The sequence below is a fragment of the Apteryx mantelli genome, unplaced genomic scaffold, assembly GCF_036417845.1.
Source record: "Apteryx mantelli isolate bAptMan1 unplaced genomic scaffold, bAptMan1.hap1 HAP1_SCAFFOLD_33, whole genome shotgun sequence".
Lineage (NCBI taxonomy): Eukaryota > Metazoa > Chordata > Aves > Apterygiformes > Apterygidae > Apteryx > Apteryx mantelli.
Window position 1 is genome coordinate 105478 of NW_027118682.1, and position 25532 is coordinate 131009.

The 25532-nt window shown below is 66.7% G+C and overlaps 1 protein-coding gene across 1 annotated transcript; it reads right to left on the reverse strand.

Moving 5' to 3' along the window:
• Window positions 1–1132: 1132 nt before the first annotated feature.
• On the reverse strand, window positions 1133–24768 carry SF3B2 (splicing factor 3b subunit 2). The gene is made up of 22 exons (XM_067317211.1): window positions 24606–24768; window positions 23374–23420; window positions 23025–23102; window positions 18815–19099; window positions 17396–17455; window positions 17188–17305; window positions 14669–14763; window positions 13501–13606; window positions 13334–13422; window positions 12994–13191; window positions 12761–12898; window positions 11674–11754; window positions 10757–10984; window positions 9248–9397; window positions 7668–7757; window positions 7329–7436; window positions 6069–6176; window positions 3252–3394; window positions 3070–3171; window positions 1730–1829; window positions 1464–1649; window positions 1133–1357 (listed from the first exon to the last, which is right to left on the reverse strand). The coding sequence occupies exons 1-22, from the start codon at window positions 24760–24762 to the stop codon at window positions 1286–1288; spliced, it is 2739 nt and encodes a 912-aa protein (XP_067173312.1). The 5' UTR covers window positions 24763–24768; the 3' UTR covers window positions 1133–1285.
• Between the last annotated feature and the right edge of the window lie 764 nt (window positions 24769–25532).

Here is a 25532-nt window from a genome sequence, read left to right on the forward strand (position 1 = left end):
GCGCCGCAGTGGCCGCAGCCCCCGCCCCTTGCTGCAGGGGCCGGTGGCCCCGCCCAGCGGGCACTTCCGGGCGCTCATTGGGCGGTGCCGGCACAGGGCCACGCCCCCTCGGGCAGATGCCGGTCTAAAAGGGGCAGAGCCCGCGCTTCCCCCCTCCCCCACGGGGCCAGGGGGGCACCAGGGACAGGGGACACTGGGGCCACAGGGACCACAGGGGCGAGTGGCACCATGGGGGGGGCACCAGGGACAGGGGACACCAGGGCCACAGGGGTCCTGGGGGTGAGTGGCACCATGGGGGGGTGCACCAGGGACAGGGGACACCAGGGCCACAGGGGTCATGGGGGCGAGTGGCACCATGGAGGGGGACACCAGGGACAGGGGACACCAGGGCCACAGGGGTCATGGGGGCGAGTGGCACCATGGGGGGGGGCACCAGGGACAGGGGACACCGGGGACACAGGGGGCAAGTGGCACCATGGGGGGGGCACCAGGGACAGGGGACACCGGGGTCATGGGGGTGAGTGGCTCCATGGGGGGGCACCAGGGACAGGGGACACCAGGGCCACAGGGGTCATGGGGGCGAGTGGCACCATGGAGGGGGACACCAGGGCCACAGGGGTCATGGGGGCGAGTGGCACCATGGGGGGGGGGCACCAGGGACAGGGGACACCGGGGACACAGGGGTCATGGGGGCGAGTGGCACCATGCGGGGGGCACCAGGGCCAAGGGGACACAGGGGACACAGGGGTCATGGGGGCGAGTGGCACCATGCGGGGGGCACCAGGGCCAAGGGGACACAGGGGACACAGGGGCCATGGTGGCAAGTGGCACCATGGGGGAGGGGGGACACCAGGGCCAGGGGACACCAGGGCCAGGGGGGCAAGTGGCACCATGTGGGGCAGGGGGGACACCAGGGACAGGGGCCACTGTGGGGCAGGCACCAGGGCCATGGGACTGCGGTGACACCTCGAGGGACATTTTGGGGGGCGACAGGCAGACACGATGGGGGCCACCGGGGAGAACATCACCAAATGGGTGACGCCACCAGCGGGTTGGGGACATGCACACCTGAAGGGACCCCAGCAGCCCCCCAGCCACCCTTGGGGACACCCCGCCGGTGGCACCCCACAAGCAGCTGACGCGCGGAGCCAGGTGACACCGGGGGGGTCACCCGGCTCTTTTTTATTTACAAAACCGAGGCGGGAGGTGACACCATGGTGGTGTCGGTGGGGACAACATGGAGGAGTCGGGGACGCGGCCGGGTTGGGGACACGGAGGGGACGAGCTAGAACTTGAACTCCTTGTACTTCTTGCCACCGCCGCGGGCGTCCTGCGGTTGGGCCTTGCGCTTCTTCTGCTGTGGAGCAGAAGAAGGAGGGTGAAGAACGGGTGCTGTCACCTGCCCAACCCTCAGTCCTTCCTGGTGTCACCAAAGGTGGTGGCACCACGGGTGACCTTCTCACCTTCTGCTTGGCGGCGTGCTCGGCCACCATGTCGCTGAAGTCCTCCTTCTCCACCTGGGCCTGCTGCTCGCGCACGTGCTCCTCATACTTCTGCGTCATGGCCGTGGGGTCCAGCTCCAGCTCCTCGGGCGCCAGCGCCACCTCCACGCCCTGCGCCTCGGCCACCGGGCCCTTGCGACCCATCACCTGTGGGGCACGGGGGTGGTCAGCACCCGTCGGGTGGGTGCTGTCCCACCCCACCCACCTGTGGTGGTGGTGGTGCTCACCGCTGACATGTCGTAGATGTGGGTGGAACCCATCATGGCGGTGCCCACGGTGGCCGTGCGCTTCTCCGGCACCACCGTGAAGAGCTGCGGCGTCTCGCTGCTGTGGGGTGGGGTGGGGTGGGGGGGGTGATGGGTGGGGTGGGTGCTGGGGGCACGGCACCCATCCCGGCACCCCACACCCTGAAGGTCACCCCGTGTCCCCAAACCTGCCCCGAAAGCCACCTCCTGCTCCTGCACTGCTGAGATCCAGGCAGCACCCACCGTGTGACCTTCTGGCACCTCAAAGCCCACCCTGGCACCCACCCCATGTCCCCTCCAGCACCCACTACCTCCTGTCACCCCAAAACACACCCTAGCGCCCATCCCACGTCCCCTCCAGCACCCACTACCTCCTCCCACCCCAAAACACACCCTGGCACCCACCCCATGTCCCCTCCAGCACCCACTCCCTCCTACCACCCCAAAACACACCCTGGCACCCACCCCACGTCCCCTTCAGCACCCACTTCCTCCTGTCACCCCAAAAATCCACCCTAGCACCCATCCCACGTCCCCTCCAGCACCCACTTCCTCCTGTCACCCCAAAACACACCCTAGCACCCATCCCACGTCCCCTCCAGCACCCACTCCCTCCTCCCACCCCAAAACACACCCTAGCACCCACCCCACGTCCCCTCCAGCACCCACTCCCTCCTCCCACCCCAAAACACACCCTGGCACCCACCCCATGTCCCCTCCAGCACCCACTACCTCCTCCCACCCCAGAACACACCCTAGCACCCATCCCACGTCCCCTCCAGCACCCACTACCTCCTACCACCCCAAAACACACCCTGGCACCCACCCCATGTCCCCTCCAGCACCCACTCCCTCCTACCACCCCAAAACACACCCTGGCACCCACCCCATGTCCCCTGCAGCACCCACTTCCTCCTGTCACCGCAAAGCCCACCGTAACGCCCACCCCACATCCCCTCCAGCACCCACTCCCTCCTCCCACCCCTGCACCCACCCCATGTCCCCCTGGCACCTATCTCCTCATATCTACCCCAAAACCCACCCTGGCACCCACCCCATGTCCCCTCCAGCACCCACTACCTCCTCCCACCCCAAAACACACCCTAGCACCCACCCCACGTCCCCTCCAGCACCCACTACCTCCTCCCACCCCTGCACCCACCCCATGTCCCCCTGGCACCCATCTCCTCATATCTACCCCAAAACCCACCCTGGCACCCACCCCGCGTCCCTGCACCCACCCTGGGTCTCCCTGGCAGCCGCCCCCCTCCGATCTACCCCAAAAGCCACCCAATGCCCACGGCCACATCCTCCCCCTTTACCCATCCATGGCCTCCTCGATCTTCTTCTTCCTCAGCTCGATGAGCTCGGGGGTCTCCATGCCGGCCGGCACCGAGGAGAAGCCACCGGGGGTGATGAGGCCACTGCGGGGGACAGCGGGCAGGCGGTGAGCGGGCGCCCGGGACCTCCGGGTGTCACCGCGCCGGGTCCCCGCCGCGCCCACCTGTCGGCTGGCGTGATGAAGCCCGTCTCGTCAGGCTTCTCCTCGTCGCTCTCCTCTTCCTCCTCCTCTTCTGAGGACTCCTCGTCCGACGGCTCCAGCTCGCCCCAAGGCGTCCGGTCGATCTCCTCCTCCTCCGCCTTGGTCTGCGGTGGGACGGAGAGGTGTCGGGGTGCCCGTGAGGGAGACGGGGGGGGACACAGAGGTGCCCGAGGGGTGATGAGGGTGCGTGGGGTGCTCAGGAGGGGAGAAGGTGCCCAGGAAGAAGACAAGGGCGCGTGACGCTCAGGAAGGAGATGAAGATCTCCGAGGTGGTCAGGAAAGAGATGGAGGTGCCTGAGGGTGCTCAGGTGGGAGATGGAGGTGCCCAGGAAGGAGACAAGGGTGCAGGGGGTGCTCAGGAGGGAGATGGAGGTGCCCAGGAAGGAGACAAGGGTGCAGGGGGTGCTCAGGAGGGGAGAAGGTGCCCAGGAAGAAGACAAGGGTGCATGACGCTCAAGAAGGAGATGAAGATCTCCGAGGTGGTCAGGAAAGAGATGGAGGTGCCTGAGGGTGCTCAGGAGGGAGATGGAGGTGCCCCCGAGGGAGACAAGGGTGCAGGGGGTGCTCAGGAGGGAGATGGAGGTGCCCAGGAGGGAGACAAGGGTGCAGGGGGTGCTCAGGAGGGAGATGGAGGTGCCCAGGAAGAAGACAAGGGTGCATGACGCTCAGGAAGGAGATGAAGATCTCCGAGGTGGTCAGGAAAGAGATGGAGGTGCCTGAGGGTGCTCAGGTGGGAGATGGAGGTGCCCAGGAGGGAGACAAGGGTGCAGGGGGTGCTCGGGAGGGAGATGGAGGTGCCCAGGAGGGAGACAAGGGTGCAGGGGGTGCTCAGGAGGGAGATGGAGGTGCCCAGGAAGGAGACAAGGGTGCATGACGTTCAGGAAGGAGATGAAGATCTCCGAGGTGGTCAGGAAAGAGATGGAGGTGCCTGAGGGTGCTCAGGAGGGAGATGGAGGTGCCCAGGAAGGAGACAAGGGTGCGTGGGGTGCTCAGAAGCGAGATGAAGGTGTCTGGGGTGCTCAAGAGGCAGATGGAGGTGCCCAAGGATGCTCAGAAGAAGAAGAAGGTGCCCAGGAGGGAGATGGAGGGTGCAGGGGGTGCCCAAGGAGCTCAGGGTGCTGGAGGTGCCCAGGGGTGTCCAGGAAGAAGATGAAGGTGCCTAGAATGGAAATGAAGGTGCCCAAGAGGGACACGGAGCTGCCCAGGAGGAAGGTGGAGGTGCCCAAAAGGAAGACCAAGGTGCCTGTGGTGACCAGGAGGAAGATGAAGGTGCTCAGGGGTGCTCAAAAGCGAGATGCAGATGTCCAGGAAGGAGATGGAGATGCCTGGAGTGGCCACGAGGAAGATGGAGATGTCCAGGAGGAAGATGAAGGTGCCCAGAAGGAAGATGAGGGTGCACTGGGTGCCCAGGAGAAAGAAAAAGGTGCCTGGGATGGAGATGGAGGTGCCTAGGATGGGGATGAGGATGCCCAGGAAGGAGAGGAAGGTACCTGGGGTGCCCAGGAGAGAGATGGAGATGCCCAAGGGTGCTCAGGAGGGAGATGAAGGTGCCCAAGGTGAAAATGAGGGTGGTGGAGAGCCCAGAAGGGGAAAAAGGTGCCCAGGAGGAAGATGAAGGTGCTCAGGAAGGAGACACGGGAGACGAAGGTGCCCAGGAGGGAGACGAAGGTGCCCAGGTGGGAAATAAGGGAGTTGAAGGTGCCCAGGAGGAAGACGAAGGTGCCCAGGAGGGAGATGAAGGTGCCCAGGAGGGAGATAAGGGGGATGAAGGTGCCCAGGAGGAAGATGAAGGTGCCCAGGTGGGAAACAAGGGAGGTGAAGGTGCCCAGGAGGAAGACGAAGGTGCCCAGGTGGGACATAAGGGAGATGAAGGTGCCCAGGAGGAAGACGAAGGTGCCCAGGAGGGAGATGAAGGTGCCCAGGAGGGAGATAAGGGGGATGAAGGTGCCCAGGAGGAAGATGAAGGTGCCCAGGTGGGAAACAAGGGAGATGAAGGTGCCCAGGAGGAAGACGAAGGTGCCCAGGAGGAAGACGAAGGTGCCCAGGTTGGAAATGAGAGATGAAGGTGCCCAGGAGGAAGATGAAGGTGCTCAGGAAGGAGATGAAGGTGCCCAGGTGGGAAACAAGGGAGATGAAGGTGCCCAGGAGGAAGATGAAGGTGCCCAGGTGGGAAATAAGGGAGATGCAGGTGCCCAGGTGGGAAATGAGAGATGAAGGTGCCCAGGAGGGAGATGCAGGTGCCCAGGTGGGAAACAAGGGAGATGAAGGTACCCAGGAGAAAAACGAGGTAGATGGAGGTGCCCAGGAGGAAGATGAAGGTGCCCAGGTGGGAAATAAGGGAGATGAAGGTGCCCAGGAGGGAGACGAAGGTGCCCAGGAGGGAGACGAAGGTGCCCAGGAGGGAGACGAAGGTGCCCAGGAGGGAGACAAGAGAGATGAAGGTGCCCAGGAGGGAGATGAAGGTGCCCAGGTGGGAAACAAGGGAGATGAAGGTGCCCAGGAGAAAAACGAGGTAGATGGAGGTGCCCAGGAGGAAGATGAAGGTGCCCAGGAGGAAGACGAAGGTGCCCAGGAGGGAAATAAGGGAGATGCAGGTGCCCAGGTGGGAAACAAGAGATATGAAGGTGCCCAGGAGAAAAACAAGGAAGATGAAGGTGCCCAGGAAGGAGACGGAGATGCCCAGGAGGAGCTGGGGTGGAGATGGGTGCCCGGGAGAGCTGGGTGGGGAGGGAGGGAGCCCATGGGTGCTCCCGGGAGCACCCGCGGGTGCCGGCGTACCTGGAACTCGGCGGCGTTGGTGCCGAAGACGTCGCCGTAGAGCGGCTTGCCGGTCTCGTCCACGGGCGGCTTCCCCCAGCCCCCGGCGTGGTACCCGAAGGAGCAGCCCTGGGTGCAGCGGGTGGGTGCTGCCCGTGGGTGCCCGGTCCCCCCCACCCCAAATCCCCCCCCCCCCCCACCCAGCGCCGTGCTGGCGTTGCGAGCTTCCCCGGTAACGGTGCCCTGCGGAGATGTTGCCCACCCCCAGGCAGTTTGGGGGTGGGGGGGTCTAAAGGCACCCAAGGGCCCCCCCGGACTGTGACCCAGCACCCCAAATCCTCTCCCCCCCCCCTCTTGTGACCCAATAGCACCCAAGGGACCCCCCCCCACCATCTTCCTTGACCTCCCTGCCCCCTGGTGACCCCCGAAAACCCTGGCACCCCCTGCCTGCGATCCCCCTCCCTAGCACCCAAAGGACCCCCCCAAGGACCCCAAACTCCTCCCTAGGACCCCCCACCCAGGACTGTGACACCCCCCCAGCACCCAAAGGACCCCCTCAGGCCCCCCCAGCACCCCAAACCCCTTCTAGGACCCCCCCAGCACCTTGAGGTCCCCCAACCTCCTCCCTGGGGTTCTCCAGCACCCCAAGGACCCCCAAATCCCCTCCTGGGACCCCCCCAGCACCCTGAGGACCCCCCAAACCCCCTCCTGGGACCCCCCCAGCACCCTGAGGACCCCCAAACCCTCTCCTGAGACCCCTCCAGCACCTCGAGGACCCCCAAACCCCCTCCTGGGACCCCCCAGCACCCCGAGGACCCCCAAAACCCCTCCTGGGACCCCCCCCCAGCACCCTGAGGACCCCCAAACCCCCTCCTGGGAACCCCCCAGCACCCTGAGGACCCCCAAACCCCCTCCTGGGACCCTCCCAGCACCCCGAGGACCCCCAAACCCCCTCCTGGGACCCCCCCAGCACCCCGAGGACCCCCAAACCCTCTCCTGAGACCCCCCCAGCACCCCGAGGACCCCCAAACCCCCTCCTGGGACCCCCCAGCACCCCGAGGACCCCCAAAACCCCTCCTGGGACCCCCCCAGCACCCTGAGGACCCCCAAACTCCCTCCTGGGACCCCCCCCAGCACCCCGAGGACCCCCAAACCCCCTTCTGGGACCCCCCAGCACCCGGAGGACCCCCAAAACCCCTCCTGGGACCCCCCCCAGCACCCTGAGGACCCCCCAAACCCCCTCCTGGGACCCCCCCCCAGCACCCCGAGACCCCCACTCACCTCGGGGATGGGGGAGTTGAGGCCGGGGATCTTGAGGTTGGGGTAGGAGGGGGGGGGCCCGTAGCGCTGCATGGCGATGAGCCAGGGTGGGGGCACCTTGTGGGCGTTCTGCGGGGGGGGGGACGCGCGTCAGGGCACCCATGGGTGCCCCCCACGTCCCTGCTACGCTCCCCCGGCCCCCGCGTCGCCCCTCGGTATCCCCCTGCTGCGCCCCGCGGTGTTACCCCCTCTCCCCCCCCCCGCTTTCCCTGTTTTATCCGGTCCCCCCCCCCCACCCCGGGGTGCACCCAGCACCCACGGGTGCCCCCAGCACCCATGGGTGCCCCCCGCCCGGCTCACCGGCCCCACGGGCATGCCCAGGGCGATGCGCAGCTCGTCCGACAGGTCGCCCGGCTTCTTCTCCTTCAGGCGTGTCTCGAACTCCTTCCCCTGGCGCGGCAGGGGACAGCGTTGGGGACGGGGGACATCGTGGGGACGGGGGACATCGTGGTGGGGGATGGGCAGGGGACACCGGGAGGTAGGGACATCGTGGTGGAGGGAAGCGGAGACAAGGTGGCACGAGGACAGTGCTGGGAGATGGGGTGGCAGCGTCGGGGGGCATGAGGGACACGGTGGCACTGTCAGGGGGGCATGGGGACACTGCTGGGGGACACGGGGGACAGGGTGGCACCGTCAGGGGGACATGGGGACATTGCCAGGGGACACAAGGGACATGGTGGCACTGCCAGGGGGGCATGGGGACACTGCTGGGGAGACATGGGGGACAGAGGGGCACCATCAGGGGGACATGGGGACACTGCCAGGGGACATAAGGAACAAGATGGCACTGTCAGGGGGGCATGAGGGACAGGGTGGCACTGCCAGAGGGACACGGGGACACCGCTGGGGGACACGGAGGCCTGTTGGGGGGCACAAGGGACACAGTGGCACCATCAGGGAGCACGGGGACACCACTGGGGGCACGGGGAACATGGTGGCACCATCGGGGGACATGGGGACACTGCTAGGGGACACAGGGAACAGGGTGGCATTGTCAAGGCAGCATGAGGGACAAGGTGGCACCATCAGAGGGACACTGGGACACTGCCAGGGGACACAGGGGACAGGGTAGCACTGTTGGGGGCATGAGGGATGCTGTGGCACCATCAGGGGGACACAAGGACACTGCTAGGGGACACAGGGGACAGGGTGGCACTGTCGGGGGGCACAGGGACACTACTGGGGGACACAAGGGACAGCGTGGCACTGTCAGGGGGGCATGGGGACACTGCCAGGGGACATAAGGAACAAGGTGGCACCGTTGGGGGGCATGAGGGACACTGTGGCACCATCAGGGGGACACAAGGACACTACTGGGGAACACAGGGGACAGGGTGGCACTGTCAGGGGGGCACAGGGACACTACTGGGGGACAAGGGGACAGGGTGGCATTGTCAGAGAGGCATGGGGACACTGCTGGGGGACACGGGAGACAGGGCAGCACCGCTGGGTGGGCATGAGGGACACGGTGGCACTCGCAGGAGGACATTGCTGGTGGACACAGGGTGGCACTGTCAGGGGGGGGCACGACGGACACAGTGGCACCGTCAGGGGGACATGGGGACACCATCAGGGGACATGGCACGTGCTTCGGAGGCACGGGGACGCGGAGGAGGTCACCTAGGGTGGGGGGACCGAGGGGAGCACCCTGGCAGGTGACCAGAGGGGGACCCCACACCAAGATGGGTGCTGGGGGGGGGGGCACCCCGAGGGGACAGAGCCCCAACTGGGTGCCCCGGGGGCACCTAGAGGGGACAGAGCCCAGTTGAGGCCTCCATGGACACCCGGAGGTGGTGGGATGGGTGCTAGAGGGGGCGTCCAAGAGGTGTTGCGGGCCCGGGCGGGCGCCGGGGGCACCCAAGGGTGCTGGGGGCACCCACCTCGTAGTAGAGGTCACCATGGATGGTGAGCTTGGGCTTGGTCTGCCACTTGAAGAAGGCGTCGTGCAGCTTCTGGTAGTCGATGTCGATTTTGCCCATTTTGGGCCGAACCTTCTCCCTCATCTTCGACTTCATCGTCTTCTGCTCCTCCTGCGGGTGCCGGGTGTCAGGGGGGCACCCAGAGCCCTCCGGGACGTCCCCATCACGCCCGCGGGGCACCCAGAGATGTCCCCAATGCCCCCAGGATGTTCTCAACACCCCAGCTGGGCACCTAGGATCAACCAGGATGTCCCCAACGCCCCGGATGGGCACCTAGGATGTCCTCAATGGTCTCCTGTGACAACCTCAACACCCCCGAGAAGCACTCTGAGATCCCATGACGTCCTGAATGGGTCCCACCAGCCCAGGTGGCCACTCAGGATCCCCCAGGACATCCTGAACGGGCACCCAGAGTTCAGCAGGACGCCACCAACAGGCACCCAGGATCCCCCAGGATGCTCTCAACAGCCCAGGTGGGCACCCAAGATCTCCCGTAACGTCCTGTACACCCTAGACGGGCACCCAGGATCACCCAGGACACCCCCAACAGGGCTCCAGAACATCCCTACCACCCCCGAGGGGCACCCAGGATCCCCCAAGACCTCCCAAATGCCCTGGATGGGCACCCAGGATCACCCAGGACACTCTCAACAGCCCAGGTGGGCATCCAGCATCTCCCGTAACGTCCTGAACACCCTAGACGGGCACCCAGGACACCCCCAACAGGGCTCCAGAACATCCCTACCACCTCCGAGGGGCACCCAGGATCCCCCAAGACCTCCCAAATGCCCTGGATGGGCACCCAGGATCCCCCAAAGACGCTCTCAACAGCCCAGGTGGGCACCCAAGATCTCCCGTAACGTCCTGTACACCCTAGATGGGCACCCAGGATCACCCAGGACACCCCCAACAAGGCCCCAGAACATCCCTACCACCCCCAAGGGGCATCCAGGATCTCCCAAGACCTCCCAAATGCCCTGGATGGGCACCCAGGATCCCCCAGGACGCTCTCAACAGCCCAGGTGGGCATCCAGCATCTCCCATAACATCCTGAACACCCTAGACGGGCACCCAGGATCCCCCACGACGCTCCCAACAGCCCAGGTGGGCACCCAGCATCTCCCGTAACATCCTGAACACCCTAGACGGGCACCCAGGATCACCCAGGACACCCCCAACAAGGCTCCAGAACATCCCTACCACCCCCGAGGGGCACCCAGGATCTCCCAAGACCTCCCAAACGCTCTGGATGGGCACCCAGGATCACCCAGGACACCCCCAACAGGGCTCCAGAACATCTCTACCACCCCCGAGGGGCACCCAGGATCTCCCAAGACCTCCCAAACGCTCTGGATGGGCACCCAGGATCTCTGAGGACCTGCCCACTGCCTCCAATGGGCCACCGGGGCCCATCCCCAGCCACGGCCACCCCGGGTGGGCGCCCGCCTCGGCGTTGGCGCCACGGGTTACCTTCTCCTGCAGGGCCTCGCGCATCTCCTGGATGCCGGTGCGCTTGATGAAGTCGGGCAGCTCGAAGGGTGGCTTCTCGATGCCCCTCTTGCCCTGCAGGTACTTGCGCTTGAAGCACCAGTGCCGGGGGACGGGCACCGAGTTGCGGGTGGCCTTGAGGTGCACCAGGAGCTTGGGGTCCTGCGCCGTCACGTCGTGCATCTCCACCACGTCGGGGCGTGCCACCAGCTGCCGGGGTACAGGCGGGCGCCGGTGTCACCCTCGGGGTGTCGCCGGCACGGGGCTCGCCGGGCAGGCAGGGGGGACCCCCAATGTCGTCTGCATGGTATGGGGCACCCCGGGGTGACACAGTTGTCCCCAAGTGGGCACATGGGTGTTGTGTCCGCATCAAGGTGGGCACAGGGCACCTCAGGGTGGCACAGCTGTCCTCAGGTGGGCACATGGGTGTTGTGTCCTCTACAAGGTGGGCACAGGGCACCTTGGGGTGGCACAGCTGTCCCCAGGTGGGCACACAGGTGTCACGTCCTCTACAAGCTGGGCACAGGGCACCTTGGGGTGTCACAGCTGTCCCCAGGTGGGCACACGGGTGTTGTGTCCGCACCAAGGTGGGCACAGGGCACCTTGGGGTGGCACAGCTGTCCCCACGTGGGCACATGGGTGTTGTGTCCTCTACAAGGTGGGCACAGGGCACCTTGGGGTGGCACAGCTGTCCCCAGGTGGGCACACAGGTGTCACGTCCTCTACAAGCTGGGCACAGGGCACCTTGGGGTGTCACAGCTGTCCCCAGGTGGGCACACGGGTGTCACGTCCTCTACAAGGTGGGCACAGGGCACCTCGGGGTGGCACAGCTGTCCCCAGGTGGGCACACGGGTGTCATGTCCACCCCGAGGCGGGCAGAGGACACCGCGTCCCCTCACCTGCTTCAGCTCGGCCACGGTGAAGCGGTTCATGCGCCGCAGCTTCTTCTTCGACAGCTTGGGCACCTCGGGCTTCTTCTCCTGCCAACGGCACCCCGGGGCGTCAGGGACAGGGTGCCAGTGGGTCCTGCCACCCCTGGCCCCTCAGTGCGTCCCCTCTGCTCCCTGTCACCCTGGCACCCACCACGGTCACAGTCTGCACCACAGTGTCCATTCTAGTGCTCATCTCCGCCATGATGTCCGATCCAGTCCACATCCCACCCATGGTTCCCACCATGGTCCCCATCTCTGCCATGGTGCCCATCTCCACCACGATGGACATCACGGTTCCTGACCCCAGCATAGTGCCCATCCTGGTGCCCATTCCCACCACAGTGCCCACCACGGTCCACCATCCCCACCACGGTCCCATCCTGGTGCCCATCTCCACCACGATGCCCATCACAGCCCCTGTCTCCACTGTGGTGACTACCACAGTTCCCACCACCACCATGATGCCCATCCTAGCGCTTGTCCCCACCACAACACCCAAAATGGTGCCTGTTCCTGCCACGGTGCCCAATTTGGTGTCCGTCCCCACCACGATGTCCATCCTGGTGTCCTGTCCCCACCACAAAGCCCACCTGGTTGCCATTTCCACCACAATGTCCATTCTGGTGTCCTGTCCCTACCAATACCCACTCTACTGCCTCATCTCCACCACGATGACCATCCTGGTATCTTTCCCCACAGTGCCCATCTTGGCGTCCATCCTCACCAAAGTCACCACCATGGTCCTCGTCCCCACCATGATGCCCATTCTGGCTCCCATTTCCACCATGGTGCCCATTTTGGTACCTATCTCCACCACGACCGCCCAAAACGGTGCCTGTCCCCGCTGCGATTACCATCCTGGTGCCCGTTCTCCCCAGAGTGACCACCATGGTCCCTGTCCCCACCACGACACCCATCCTGGTCCTCATCTCCACTGCGATACCCAAAATGCTGCCCATCTCCACCACAGTGCCCAAAACGGTGCCCGTTCCCACCACGGTGGCCGTTCCCGTCCCATGACGGCACCCAAAACGGTGCCCAGCTGGGCACCCACCTGCTCATCCTCCGAGCTATCATCCTCGCTGCCCTTCTGCCCGTCTTCAAAGCCCTTCTTCTTCGGCACGGTGGCGTTCTCCTGCCTGTCCGCCTTGTCCGGCTCCTTCTCCTTGTCCTTCTTCACGTCATCCGTGAGCTGCGGGCAGGGCGACGGGTGCCGTGAGGCTCTGCCCGCCGCGGGTGCGGCCCCGGGTGCCCGGCTAGGGCCCCTTGCGCCGAGTTGATGACTACCTTGAAAGCGTCGAAGATCCTCTTGAAGAAGATGAAGTTGGGGTCGTAGATCTCGGGTTCCTCGGTGACGTACTCGATCTCCACGTCGGTGGCGGTGGCCTCGGCGCTCGCCGGGCTGTCCCGGGCGGACTGGGTGGCCCCGTCACGCGTCACCCGGGCCCGTTTTTTCTTCTTGCGGTTGCGGCGCTTGCGGTTGCGCTGGCGGCGAGGAGAAGAGCGAGGTTGAGGGCGCTGCCGGGCTTGGCGTTGGTGTCGCCAGCCCACGGCGGGGCCTGGCACCCAAGGGTGCCCTCTCGGCAGAGCTGGGTGGGGGTCCGGCCACCCCGGCGCCCACCCTCACCTCTTTCTTGGAGAGCACCGCGTCGTCCTCGGTTTCGGAGGCCGAGACGCTTAGCGAAGCCCGTGAATCCGTCTCCATCTCGTCATCGGCTGTGGGGGACACGGAGCGGGTGAGCGGTGGGTGCTGGGCACCCGTCGGGGCCCACCCCGGGGTGCCCCCGGACTCACCCGAGACGCCGGGGACAGTGATGAGCTCCTCCTGGCGGATCTCCTTCAGCTGCAGGATCTTCTCCAGCGCCTGCGGGATCTTCGGGCCCACGGTGGAGTCGTCCGGCTGTGGGGAGAACCCAGGCGTCCGGGTGGTCCCTGTGCTGTCACCCCCGCCAGGGACCCAGGTGTCCGGGTGCCACCCCATGGCGGATGGTTTCCTCCATCCCACCTCAATGGGGACCCAGGTGTCCGGGTGCCACCCCATGGCAGATGACTTCCTCCATCCCACCTCAATGGGGACCCAGGTGTCCGGGTGCCACCCCATGGCAGATGGCTTCCTCCATCCCACCTCAGGGGGGACCCAAGTGTCCGGGTGCCACCCCACGGCAGATGGCTTCCTCCATCCCACCTCAATGGGGACCCAAGTGTCCGGGTGCCACCCCATGGCAGATGGCTTCCTCCATCCCACCTCAATGGGGACCCAGGCGTCCGGGTGCCACCCCATGGCAGATGGCTTCCCCCATCCCACCTCAATGGGGACCCAAGTGTCCGGGTGCCACCCATGGCGGATGGCTTCCTCCATCCCACCTCAGTGGGGACCCAAGTGTCCGGGTGCCACCCCACGGCAGATGGCTTCCTCCATCCCACCTCAATGGGGACCCAAGTGTCCGGGTGCCACCCCATGGCAGATGGCTTCCTCCATCCCACCTCAATGGGGACCCAGGCGTCCGGGTGCCACCCCATGGCAGATGGCTTCCTCCATCCCACCTCAGTGGGGACCCAGGCGTCCGGGTGCCACCCCACGGCAGATGGCTTCCTCCATCCCACCTCAATGGGGACCCAGGTGTCCGGGTGCCACCCCATGGCAGATGGCTTCCTCCATCCCACCTCAATGGGGACCCAGGTGTCCGGGTGCCACCCCATGGCAGATGGCTTCCTCCATCCCACCTCAATGTGGACCCAGGTGTCCGGGTGCCCCAAGTCCCCCCCACCCAAGGGACCCCCTGCCCCAACCCCCATTGGGACCCATCCGTCACCTCCCACGAGGACCCAGGCGTCCGGGTGCCCTGCTCCAACCTCCACCCATCATGGGGACCTGGGTGTCCGGGTGCTCCCCTCTCCCCACCCCCCCCCTCCAGAGGGCCCAGGCGTCCGGGCGCCCCCTCCCCTCCCCCGCAGCTCTCACCTCTCGGCTCTCCTCGCCGGGGGGCGGGGGGGGCCCGCGGGGGCGGGGGGCACCCATGGGCATGCCAGGCATGGGGGCACCCACGGGTGCGCTGCCTGCGGGGCGAGAGGAGCTGGTGAGCGATGGTGGAGGCCACCGGAGCCACCCGGGGACCCCCATGGGGACACCAAGGGACCCCCACGGGGATGGGGACGCCCGGGGACACCCATAGGGACAACCGGGGGCACCCAAAGACCGCCACAGGGATGGGGACACCCAGGGACACCCATGGGGATGGGGCCGCCCAGGGACACCCATGGGGACAACCAGGGGCACCCAAAGACCCCCACGGGGATGGAGGCGCTCAGGGACACCCATGGGGACACCCAAGGACCCCCACGGGGATGGGGACACCCAGGGACACCCATGGGGACAACCGGGGGCACCCAAAGACCGCCACAGGGATGGGGACACCCAGGGACACCCATGGGGATGGGGATGCCCAGGGACACCCATGGGGCCACCCAGGGACCCCCACGGGGATGGGGACGCCCAGGGACACCCATGGGGACACCCAGGGACCCCTGGGGGCACCAAGGGACCCCCATGGGGATGGGGACACCCAGGGACACCCATGGGGACATCTGGGGACCCCCACGGGGATGGGGACACCCAGGGATGCCCAAGGACCCCTACAGGCATGGGGACACCCAAAGACACCCATGGGGACACCTAGGGACCCCCAGGGAGATGGGGACACCTCGATGGGGATGGCCAGGGACACGTGGGGACATTGACGGGGAGAGGGTGGCACCATGGTGCGTGAGCCCAGTGGGGGTGGCACCAGCCACCACAGCTCTCCTGACACCCTGGGGACGGTGGCACTGCCTGTCTCAGCCCTTGGGGATGGCGGCTCTGCCCGATGTGGCCCTTGGAGATGGTGGCACAGCCCAATGTGTCCTTGGGGACGGTGGCACTGCCCATTTTAACCCTTGGGGACGGTGGCACTGCCTGATGTGCCCTTGGAGATGGTGGCACTGCCCGATGTGCCCTTGGGGATGGTGGCACGGCCCAATGTGTCCTTGGGGACGGTGGCACTGCCCAATGTGGCCCTTGGGGATGGCGGCTCTGCCCATTTTGGCCCTTGGGGACAGTGGCATCACCCGCTGTGGCCCTCGGGGATGGTGGCACTGCCTGATGTGTCCTTGGGGATGGCAGCACTGCCCATTTTGACTGTTGGGGATGGTGGCACTGCCTACTACAGCCCTTGGGGATGGTGGCACTGCCCGATGTGGCCCTTGGAGATGGTGGCACAGCCCAATGTGTCCTTGGGGACGGAGGCACTGCCCATTTTAATCCTTGGGGACGGTGGCACTGCCTGATGTGCCCTTGGAGATGGTGGCACTGCCCATTTTAATCCTTGGGGATGGTGGCACTGCCCGATGTGCCCTTGGGGATGGTGGCACGGCCCAATGTGTCCTTGGGGATGGTGGCACGGCCCAATGTGTCCTTGGGGATGGTGGCACTGCCCAATGTGGCCCTTGGAGATGGTGGCACGGCCCAATGTGTCCTTGGGGACGGTGGCACTGCCCAGTGTGGCCCTTGGAGATGGTGGCACTGCCCATTTTAACCCTTGGGGACGGTGGCACTGCCCAATGCGGCCCTTGGAGATGGTGGCACAGCCCAATGTGTCCTTGGGGACGGTGGCACTGCCCAATGTGGCCCTTGGAGATGGTGGCACTGCCCATTTTAACCCTTGGGGACGGTGGCACTGCCTGATGTGTCCTTGGGGATGGTGGCACTGCCCGATGTGTCTTTGGGGACAGTAGCATCACCCAATGTGGTCCTTGGGGATGGCAGCACTGCCTACTACAGCCCTTGGGGACGGTGACACTGCCCAATGTGGTCCCTGGGGATGGTGGCACCGCCCATTTTGCCCTTTGGGGACAGTGGCACTGCCTGAGGTGTCCTTGGGGACGGTGGCACTGCCTGATGTGGCCCTTGGAGATGGTGGCACTGCCCATTTTGCCCCTTGGGGACAGTGGCACTGCCTGATGTGGCCTCGGGGATGGTGGCACTGCCCAATGTGGCCCTCGGGGAGGGTGGCAAGGCCCAATGCGTCCTTGGGGATGGTGGCACTGCCTGATGTGTCCTCGGGGATGGTGGCATGGCCCACCGCAGCTCTTGGGGATGGTGGCACTGCCCAATGTGGCCCTCGGGGATGGTGGCACGGCCCAATGCGTCCTTGGGGATGGTGGCACTGCCTGATGTGTCCTTGGGGATGGTGGCACTGCCCATTTTGCCCCTCGGGGATGGTGGCACTGCCCAGTGTGGCCCTTGGAGATGGTGGCACTGCCCATTTTAACCCTTGGGGACGGTGGCACTGCCTGATGTGTCCTTGGGGATGGTGGCACTGCCCGATGTGCCCTCGGGGATGGTGGCACGGCCCACCACAGCTCTTGGGGACGGTGGCACTGCCCAATGTGTCCTCGGGGACGGCGACACTGCCCGACGTGACCCTTGGGGACGGTGGCACTCACCTCGGGGTGCCAGCGGTGGCCGAGCACCCAAAGGTCCCACGTCCGGCGGGGGCCGGGGCACGGCGGGCGCCAGCTTGGCCAGCTCCTGCTGCCGCTCCTGCTCCAGCAGCACCGCCGCCTGCGGGCACCGGTGGCAGCGTCACCGCTGTCCCCACCCCGTGTCCCCGCGTGTGTCCCACCCCCTCCTCCCACCTTGCGCCCACCGTACCCGTTTCTGCTGCTCCAGCAGCTCCTGCTCCTTCACCTTGTCCCCAAACGGGTGCTGGCTCTGCCGGAAAGGTGCGGGGGGGGGGGGGTCAGGGTGACACCTGGCACCCGTTGGTGCTGGCACCCCTCCCCCGCTTTGGGTGCTACATCAGGGTTGGGGGGGGGCAGCAACACCGGGGTGGGGGCTGCGGGTGCCCCCACCGTGCGCAAAAGGTGCCCAGATGTGGCTGCTGGGGGGACCCATGGGTGCGTGACCACGTGCAACGGGGGCCTATGGGTGCACGGCAATGCTGGGGGGCAAGGAGGGGCCCATGGGTGCCCAAGGAGGTCCCATGGGTCTCCCACCATGCCGGGGGGCCCACGGGTGCCCAGCCACGCTCCAGGAGAGACACATGGGTGCCCAACGGGTGCTCAGCCATGGCCTAGAGCAAACCAATGGGTGCCCAACGGGTGCCCAACCATGTCAGGGGGCCCATGGGTGCCCAGCTATGCTCCAGGAGAGACCCATGGGTGTCCAACCATGCCCCGGAGAAGACCCATGGGTGCCCAGGGGTGTCCAAAGGGTCTCCAACCATGCCAGGGGGCCCATGGGTACCCAACCATGCTCTGGAGAAGATCCATGGGTGCCCAACCACGCCCTGGAGAAGACCCATGGGTGCCCATGGGTGCCCAGTGGGTGCCCAACCATGCCAGGAGGCCCACGGGTGCCCAGCCATGCCCTGGAGAAGACCCATGGGCGCCCAACCACGGCCAGGAGAAGACACATGGGTACCCAGGGGTGTCCAATGGGTGCTCAACCATTCCCTAGAGAACACCCATAGGTGCCCAGAGATGTCTAATGGGTGCCCACTCATGCCCTGGGGGGGCCCATGGGTGCCCAGGAGTGTCCAATGGGTCTCTGACCATGCTAGGGGACCCATGGGTGCCAAGCCATGCCCCAGAGAAGACCTGTGGGTACCCAAAGATGTCTAATGGGTGCCCACCCATGCCCTGGGGGGGGGGGGGGGGGCCCATGGGTGTCCAATGGGTCTCCAACCATGCTAGGGGGCCCATGGGTGCCCAACCATGCTCCAGGAGAGACCCATAGCCGCCAGAGGTGCCCAACGGGTGCCCAACCACGCCCTGGAGAAGACCCACGGGTGCCCGGGAACGTCCAACGGGTGCCCTGCCACGCCGGGGGGAGGGGGGAGCACCCCACGGGTGCCCTCCCGCACCCCGAACTCCCACCCACGCCCGGGTGGGTGCCCCCTGCACCCAAGAAGAGGCGCCAAAGGGCGACCGTCTAGGGCAAAGCGGAGACCCCCCCACCGCCCGGGGGTTGCCGCCGCGCTGTGAGGGGGAGGTCCCATGGGTGCCCCCGTGCCCGTGGGAGGTCCCATGGGTGCCCGGGGTGGGGAGGGAGGTCCCATGGGTGCCCTACCTGCTTGGCGCGCTCCTCCTGCTGCAGCAGCAGAGCCGCCTGCTGCTGCGCCAGCTTGAGCCGCTCGTCCTCGGAGAGGCCCGGCTCGCCGGGGGGCACCCCGGGGGGCACCCCGGGGGGCACCCGCAGCCCCGCCTCGCCGGGGGGCACCCGCAAGGGTGGCCCCATGCCCGGCGGCGGCGGCGGCGGCGGCGGCACCCCCACGCCCAGCGGGTAGCTCATGCCCATGCCGGGCGGCGGGGGCACCATGCCCACCGGCGGGTGCTGCATGGCCATGGCGGGCAGCTGCGGGTGCCGGGGGTCAGGGTGGGGGGCCCGTGGGGGGTCCCCACCCTCGATGGGGTGCCACAAGGTGCTGCCTGCCCCCCCGTAGCACCCATCATCTCCCCCACCTCCAATGGGGCAGCTCAAGGTCCTACCCTAGCACCCATCATCCCCCCCACCTCCAATGGGGCACCCCAAGGTCCTACCCTAGCACCCATCATCTCCCCCACCTCCAATGGGGCACCTCAAGGTCCTACTGGAGCACCCATCATCTCCCCACCTCCAATGGGGCAGCTCAAGGTCCTACCCTAGCACCCATCATCCCCCCCACCTCCAATGGGGCACCCCAAGGTCCTACCCTAGCACCCATCATCTCCCCCACCTCCAATGGGGCACCCCAAGGTCCTACTGGAGCACCCATCATCTCCCCCACCTCCAATGGGGCACCTCAAGGTCCCACCGTAGCACCCATCATCTCCCCACCTCCAATGGGGCAGCTCAAGGTCCTACCCTAGCACCCATCATCTCCCCCACCTCCAATGGGGCACCTCAAGGTCCTACCCTAGCACCCATCATCTCCCCACCTCCAATGGGGCACCCCAAGGTCCTACTGGAGCACCCATCATCTCCCCCACCTCCAATGGGGCACCCCAAGGTCCTACCCTAGCACCCATCATCTCCCCACCTCCAATGGGGCACCCCAAGGTCCTACTGGAGCACCCATCATCTCCCCCACCTCCAATGGGGCACCTCAAGGTCCCACCGTAGCACCCATCATCTCCCCACCTCCAATGGGGCACCCCAAGGTTCTACCCTAGCACCCATCATCTCCCCCACCTCCAATGGGGCACCCCAAGGTCCTACTGGAGCACCCATCATCTCCCCCACCTCCAATGGGGCACCCCAAGGTCCTACCCTAGCACCCATCATCTCCCCCACCTCCAATGGGGCACCCCAAGGTCCTACTGGAGCACCCATCATCTTCCCACCTCCAATGGGGCACCCCAAGGTCCTACCCTAGCACCCTTCATCTCCCCCACCTCCAATGGGGCACCCCAAGGTCCTACCCTAGCACCCATCATGCCCCCACCTCCAATGGGGCACCCTCAAGGTCCTACTGGAGCACCCATCATCCCTCCCACCCTCCAATGGGGCACCTCAAGGTCCTACTGGAGCACCCATCATCCCCCCACATCCAATTGGGCACCTCAAGGTCCTATTGGAGCACCCATCATCCCCCCACCTCCAATGGGGCACCCCCAAGGTCCCACCATAGCACCCATCATCTCCCCACCTCCAATGGGGCACCCCAAGGTCCTACCCTAGCACCCATCATCTCCCCCACCTCCAATGGGGCACCCTCAAGGTCCTACTGGAGCACCCATCATCTCCCCACCTCCAATGGGGCACCCTCAAGGTCCTACTGGAGCACCCATCATCTCCCCACCTCCAATGGGGCAGCTCAAGGTCCTACCGGAGCACCCATCATCTCCCCACATCCAATGGGGCACCCCAAGGTCCTATTGGAGTACCCATCATCCCCCCACCTCCAGTGGGGCACCCCAAGGTCCCACCATAGCACCCATCATCCCCCCACCTCCAATGGGGCACCCCCAAGATCCCACCATAGCACCCATCATCTCCCCACCTCCAATGGGGCACCCCAAGGTCCTACCCTAGCACCCATCATCTCCCCCACCTCCAATGGGGCACCTCAAGGTCCTACTGGAGCACCCATCATCTCCCCCACCTCCAATGGGGCACCCCAAGGTCCTACCCTAGCACCCATCATCTCCCCACCTCCAATGGGGCACCCCAAGGTCCTACTGGAGCACCCATCATCTCCCCACCTCCAATGGGGCAGCTCAAGGTCCTACTGGAGCACCCATCATCTCCCCACCTCCAATGGGGCACCCCAAGGTCCTACTGGAGCACCCATCATCTCCCCCACCTCCAATGGGGCACCTCAAGGTCCCACCGTAGCACCCATCATCTCCCCACCTCCAATGGGGCACCCCAAGGTTCTACCCTAGCACCCATCATCTCCCCCACCTCCAATGGGGCACCTCAAGGTCCTACTGGAGCACCCATCATCTCCCCCACCTCCAATGGGGCACCCCAAGGTCCTACTGGAGCACCCATCATCTCCCCACCTCCAATGGGGCACCCCAAGGTCCCACCGTAGCACCCTTCATCTCCCCCACCTCCAATGGGGCACCCCAAGGTCCTACCCTAGCACCCATCATGCCCCCACCTCCAATGGGGCACCCTCAAGGTCCTACTGGAGCACCCATCATCCCCCCACATCCAATTGGGCACCTCAAGGTCCTACTGGAGCACCCATCATCCCCCCACATCCAATGGGGCACCCCAAGGTCCTATTGGAGCACCCATCATCCCCCCACATCCAATGGGGCACCCCCAAGGTCCCACCATAGCACCCATCATCTCCCCACCTCCAATGGGGCAGCCCAAGGTCCTACTGGAGCACCCATCATCTCCCCCACCTCCAATGGGGCACCCTCAAGGTCCTACTGGAGCACCCATCATCTCCCCACCTCCAATGGGGCAGCTCAAGGTCCTACCGGAGCACCCTTCATCTCCCCACATCCAATGGGGCACCCCAAGGTCCTATTGGAGCACCCATCATCCCCCCACATCCAATGGGGCACCCCAAGGTCCCACCATAGCACCCATCATCCCCCCACCTCCAATGGGGCACCCCCAAGGTCCCACCATAGCACCCATCATCTCCCCACCTCCAATGGGGCACCCCAAGGTCCTACCCTAGCACCCATCATCTCCCCCACCTCCAATGGGGCACCCTCAAGGTCCTACTGGAGCACCCATCATCTCCCCACCTCCAATGGGGCACCCCAAGGTCCTACTGGAGCACCCATCATCCCCCCACCTCCAATGGGGCACCCCAAGGTCCTACTGGAGCACCCATCATCTCCCCCACCTCCAATGGGGCACCTCAAGGTCCTACCCTAGCACCCATCATCTCCTCACCTCCAATGGGGCACCCCAAGGTCCTACTGGAGCACCCATCATCCCCCCCACCTCCAATGGGGCACCCCAAGGTCCTACCGGAGCACCCATCATCCCCCCACCTCCAATTGGGCACCCCAAGGTGCTCCCTGCCCCCCATAACACCCCCACCTCCCCCCACGGGGCACCCCGGGGTGCTCCCTGCCCCCCATAACACCCCCATCTCCCGCCATGGGGCACCCTGGGGTGCTCCCTGCCCCCCACAGCACCCCCATCTCCCCCCATGGGGCACCCTGGGGTGCTCCCTGCCCCCTATAACACCCCCATCTCCCCCCATGGGGCACCCTGGGGTGCTCCCTGCCCCCCATAACACCCCCATCTCCCCCCATGGGGCACCCTGGGGTGCTCCCTGCCCCCCATAACACCCCCATCTCCCCCCATGGGGCACCCTGGGGTGCTCCCTGCCCCCCCACCCACCCCAGGGCACCCTGGGGTGCTCCCTGCCCCCCATAACACCCCCATCTCCCCCCACGGGGCACCCTGGGGTGCTCCCTGCCCCCCACAGCACCCCCATCTCCCCCCACGGGGCACCCCGGGGTGCTCCCTGCCCCCCCATAACACCCCCATCTCCCCCCATGGGGCACCCCGGGGTGCTCCCTGCCCCCCATAACACCCTCATCTCCCCCCACGGGGCACCCTGGGGTGCTCCCTGCCCCCTATAACACCCCCATCACCCCCCATGGGGCACCCTGGGGTGCTCCCTGCCTCCCATAACACCCTCATCTCCCCCCACGGGGCACCCCGGGGTGCTCCCTGCCCCCCATAACACCCCCATCTCCCCCCATGGGGCACCCCGGGGTGCTCCCTGCCCCCCATAACACCCCCATCTCCCCCCACGGGGCACCCTGGGGTGCTCCCTGCCCCCCCCCCACCCTGGGGCACCCCGGGGTCCTACCTGCCCCGGCAGGGGGGGCTGCGTCGCCTTGTCACCCTCCTCGGCCCGCAGCACCGGGCGGCTCAGGACAATGCCCGTCTGCGGGGGACGGACGGACAGGGTGACGGGTGGGGGGGGGGGCGATTTGGGGACAGCACCCATGGGTGGGGGTGTAGGGACCCCCCCCACCCCCCACCCTGGGAGAGGAGGGAGATGAGGGATCCCCCACGCCGGGGTGGGGGGGACGTTGGGGCACGGTGACACCCATTGGGGGGGGGGAGGAGGGTGTTTGTGGGGGGTGCTGGCCCCCACCCAAGGGTGCCCCAGCGCGGGGCCACCCATGGGTGCCGGGGGGGGGGGGGCGGCTCACCTGCAGCGTGTAGGTCTGCAGCCGCTCCACCAGCTCCTCCCGGCTGCCTGTGGGGCACCCATGGGTGAGGGGGCACCCATGGGTGAGGGACCTCCCCCCCCCCCAAACGCCCCCGGGGGACCCCAAATCTGTCCCCTCCCCCAAATTGTCCAATCCCGCCCCAAATCCCCCCCCATTGCTGTCCCCAACCCCCCCCGAGCAAATGTCCCCGCCGCTGTCCCCACTGTCCCCAAATACTCCCAGTTCTGTCCCCAAATTCCCTGACCCCCCCCCCCCAGGGCTTGTCCCCAAATATCCCCCCCCCAAAGCCCCCTCCATCCCCCCCCCGGGGCCTGTCCCCAATCCCCCATCCTTGTCCCCAAATAGCCCCCCCGTCCCTGTCCCCAACCCCTCCTGTCCCCAAACACCCCTGTCCTTGTCCCCAATTCCTCCTGTCCCCAAACGCCCCCCGTCCTGTCTCCAACATCCCCCATCCCTGTCCCCAACCCCTCCTGTCCCCAAACACCCCCCGTCCGTGTCCCCAACCCCCCGTCCCTGTCCCCAAACACCCCCCATCCGTGTCCCCAGCCCCCCGTCCCTGTCCCCAACCCCTCCTGTCCCCAAACACCCCCCATCCCTGTCCCCAGCCCCCCGTCCCTGTCCCCAACATCCCCCGTCCCTGTCCCCAACCCCTCCTGTCCCCAAATAGCCCCCTCATCCCTGTCCCCAACCCCCCATCCCTGTCCCCAAACACCCTCCATCCCTGTCCCCAACCCCTCCTGTCCCCAAATAGCCCCCTCATCCCTGTCCCCAACCCCCCATCCCTGTCCCCAAACACCCTCCATCCCTGTCCCCAACCCCTCCTGTCCCCAAACACCCCCCATCCCTGTCCCCAACACCCCCCATCCCTGTCCCCAACCCCTCCTGTCCCCAAACATCCCCCGTCCTCGTGCTCTCCTGTCCCCAACCCCCCCATCCCTGTCCCCAAACACCCCCCATCCCTGTCCCCAAACACCCCCATCCCTGTCCCCAACCCCCTGTCCCCAAACATCCCCCGTCCTCGTGCTCTCCTGTCCCCAACCCCCCCATCCCTGTCCCCAAACACCCCCCCATCCCTGTTCCCCCGTCCCCACCCCCCCCGTCCCTGTCCCCATCTCCCTCTCCCCGTCCCCAACCAGCCCCCCCCTCCCTGTCTCCAACCGCCCCCCCCCGTCCCCAACCGCCCCCCCCCTCGTGCCCAACCCCCGGCGGACCCTGCGCGGGGGCGCCGATGTCGGCCAGCGTGGCCTGCAGCTCGGCGGGGGCCCAGCCCGCGTAAGGAGGCGGCGGCGGCGGCGGCGGAGGCGGCGGCGGAGGCGGCAGCTCCCCCGCGCCGGGGCCCGCGGCCCCCTCGGGCCGCTCCGTCGCCATCTTCCTTCCCGCGCCCGCCCCCCCCCACCACCATCACCACTCACCGCGCACGCGCCCGCCCACTCCGCGCACGCGCGCCGCCCGCCCGCCCAATCCCCGCGCGCCGCCGCCGCTGCGTCAGCGCCCGCGCGCCGCCCGCCCAATCCCCGGCGGGAGGGGGGAAGGGGGCGGGGCGAGGCGGCCGCGCTGCCTGCTGGGAGTTGTAGTTCCCGGGTGCGGGGCGGGCGGCGATGTCACCGGGCCCCGGTGGGGGGAAGTGGGGGGCCCAGGCGTCCGGGGAGGCCCTGAGGTAACGGCCGGGCACCCCGGGGTGGGGGGAGGGGGCCCCCGGACGCCTGGGTCCCTGGGGCAGTGGGGGGCGGGGGATGGGGGGGGGAACACTGCCCCGCTGGGCTGGCGTGTGCGTGGGGTTGGCGTGTGTGGGGGGTTGGCATGTGCGTGGGGCTGGTGTGTGCGTGGGGTTGGCGTGTGCGTGTAGTTGGCATGTGCGTGGGGCTGGCGTGTGCGTGTAGTTGGCGTGTGCGTGGAGCTGTACCGTGGGGCTGGCGTGTGCATGGGGCTGGTGTGTGCGTGGGGCTGGGCCGTGGGCTGGCGTGTGTGTGGGGCTGGCGTGTGCGTGTAGTTGGCGTGTGCGTGGGGCTGGCATGCGTGTGGGGTTGGCGTGTGTGGGGGGTTGGCGTGTGCGTGGGGCTGGCGTGTGCGTGTAGTTGGCGTGTGCGTGGGGCTGGCATGCGTGTGGGGTTGGCGTGTGCGTGTAGTTGGTGTGTGCG

What these genes read in the sequence shown, in the direction of transcription:
- SF3B2 (XM_067317211.1), bottom strand. Translation starts at nt 24,762, where the DNA reads ATGGCGACGGAGCGGCCCGAGGGGGCCGCGGGCCCCGGCGCGGGGGAG. An exon ending in ATGGTGACCTCTACTACGAG is followed by an intron (nt 7,758 to 9,247) that starts GTGGGTGCCCCC and finishes CTGCCGCGCCAG; the next exon opens with GGGAAGGAGTTCGAGACACG. An exon ending in AGCACGCCGCCAAGCAGAAG is followed by an intron (nt 1,358 to 1,463) that starts GTGAGAAGGTCA and finishes TCTGCTCCACAG; the next exon opens with CAGAAGAAGCGCAAGGCCCA.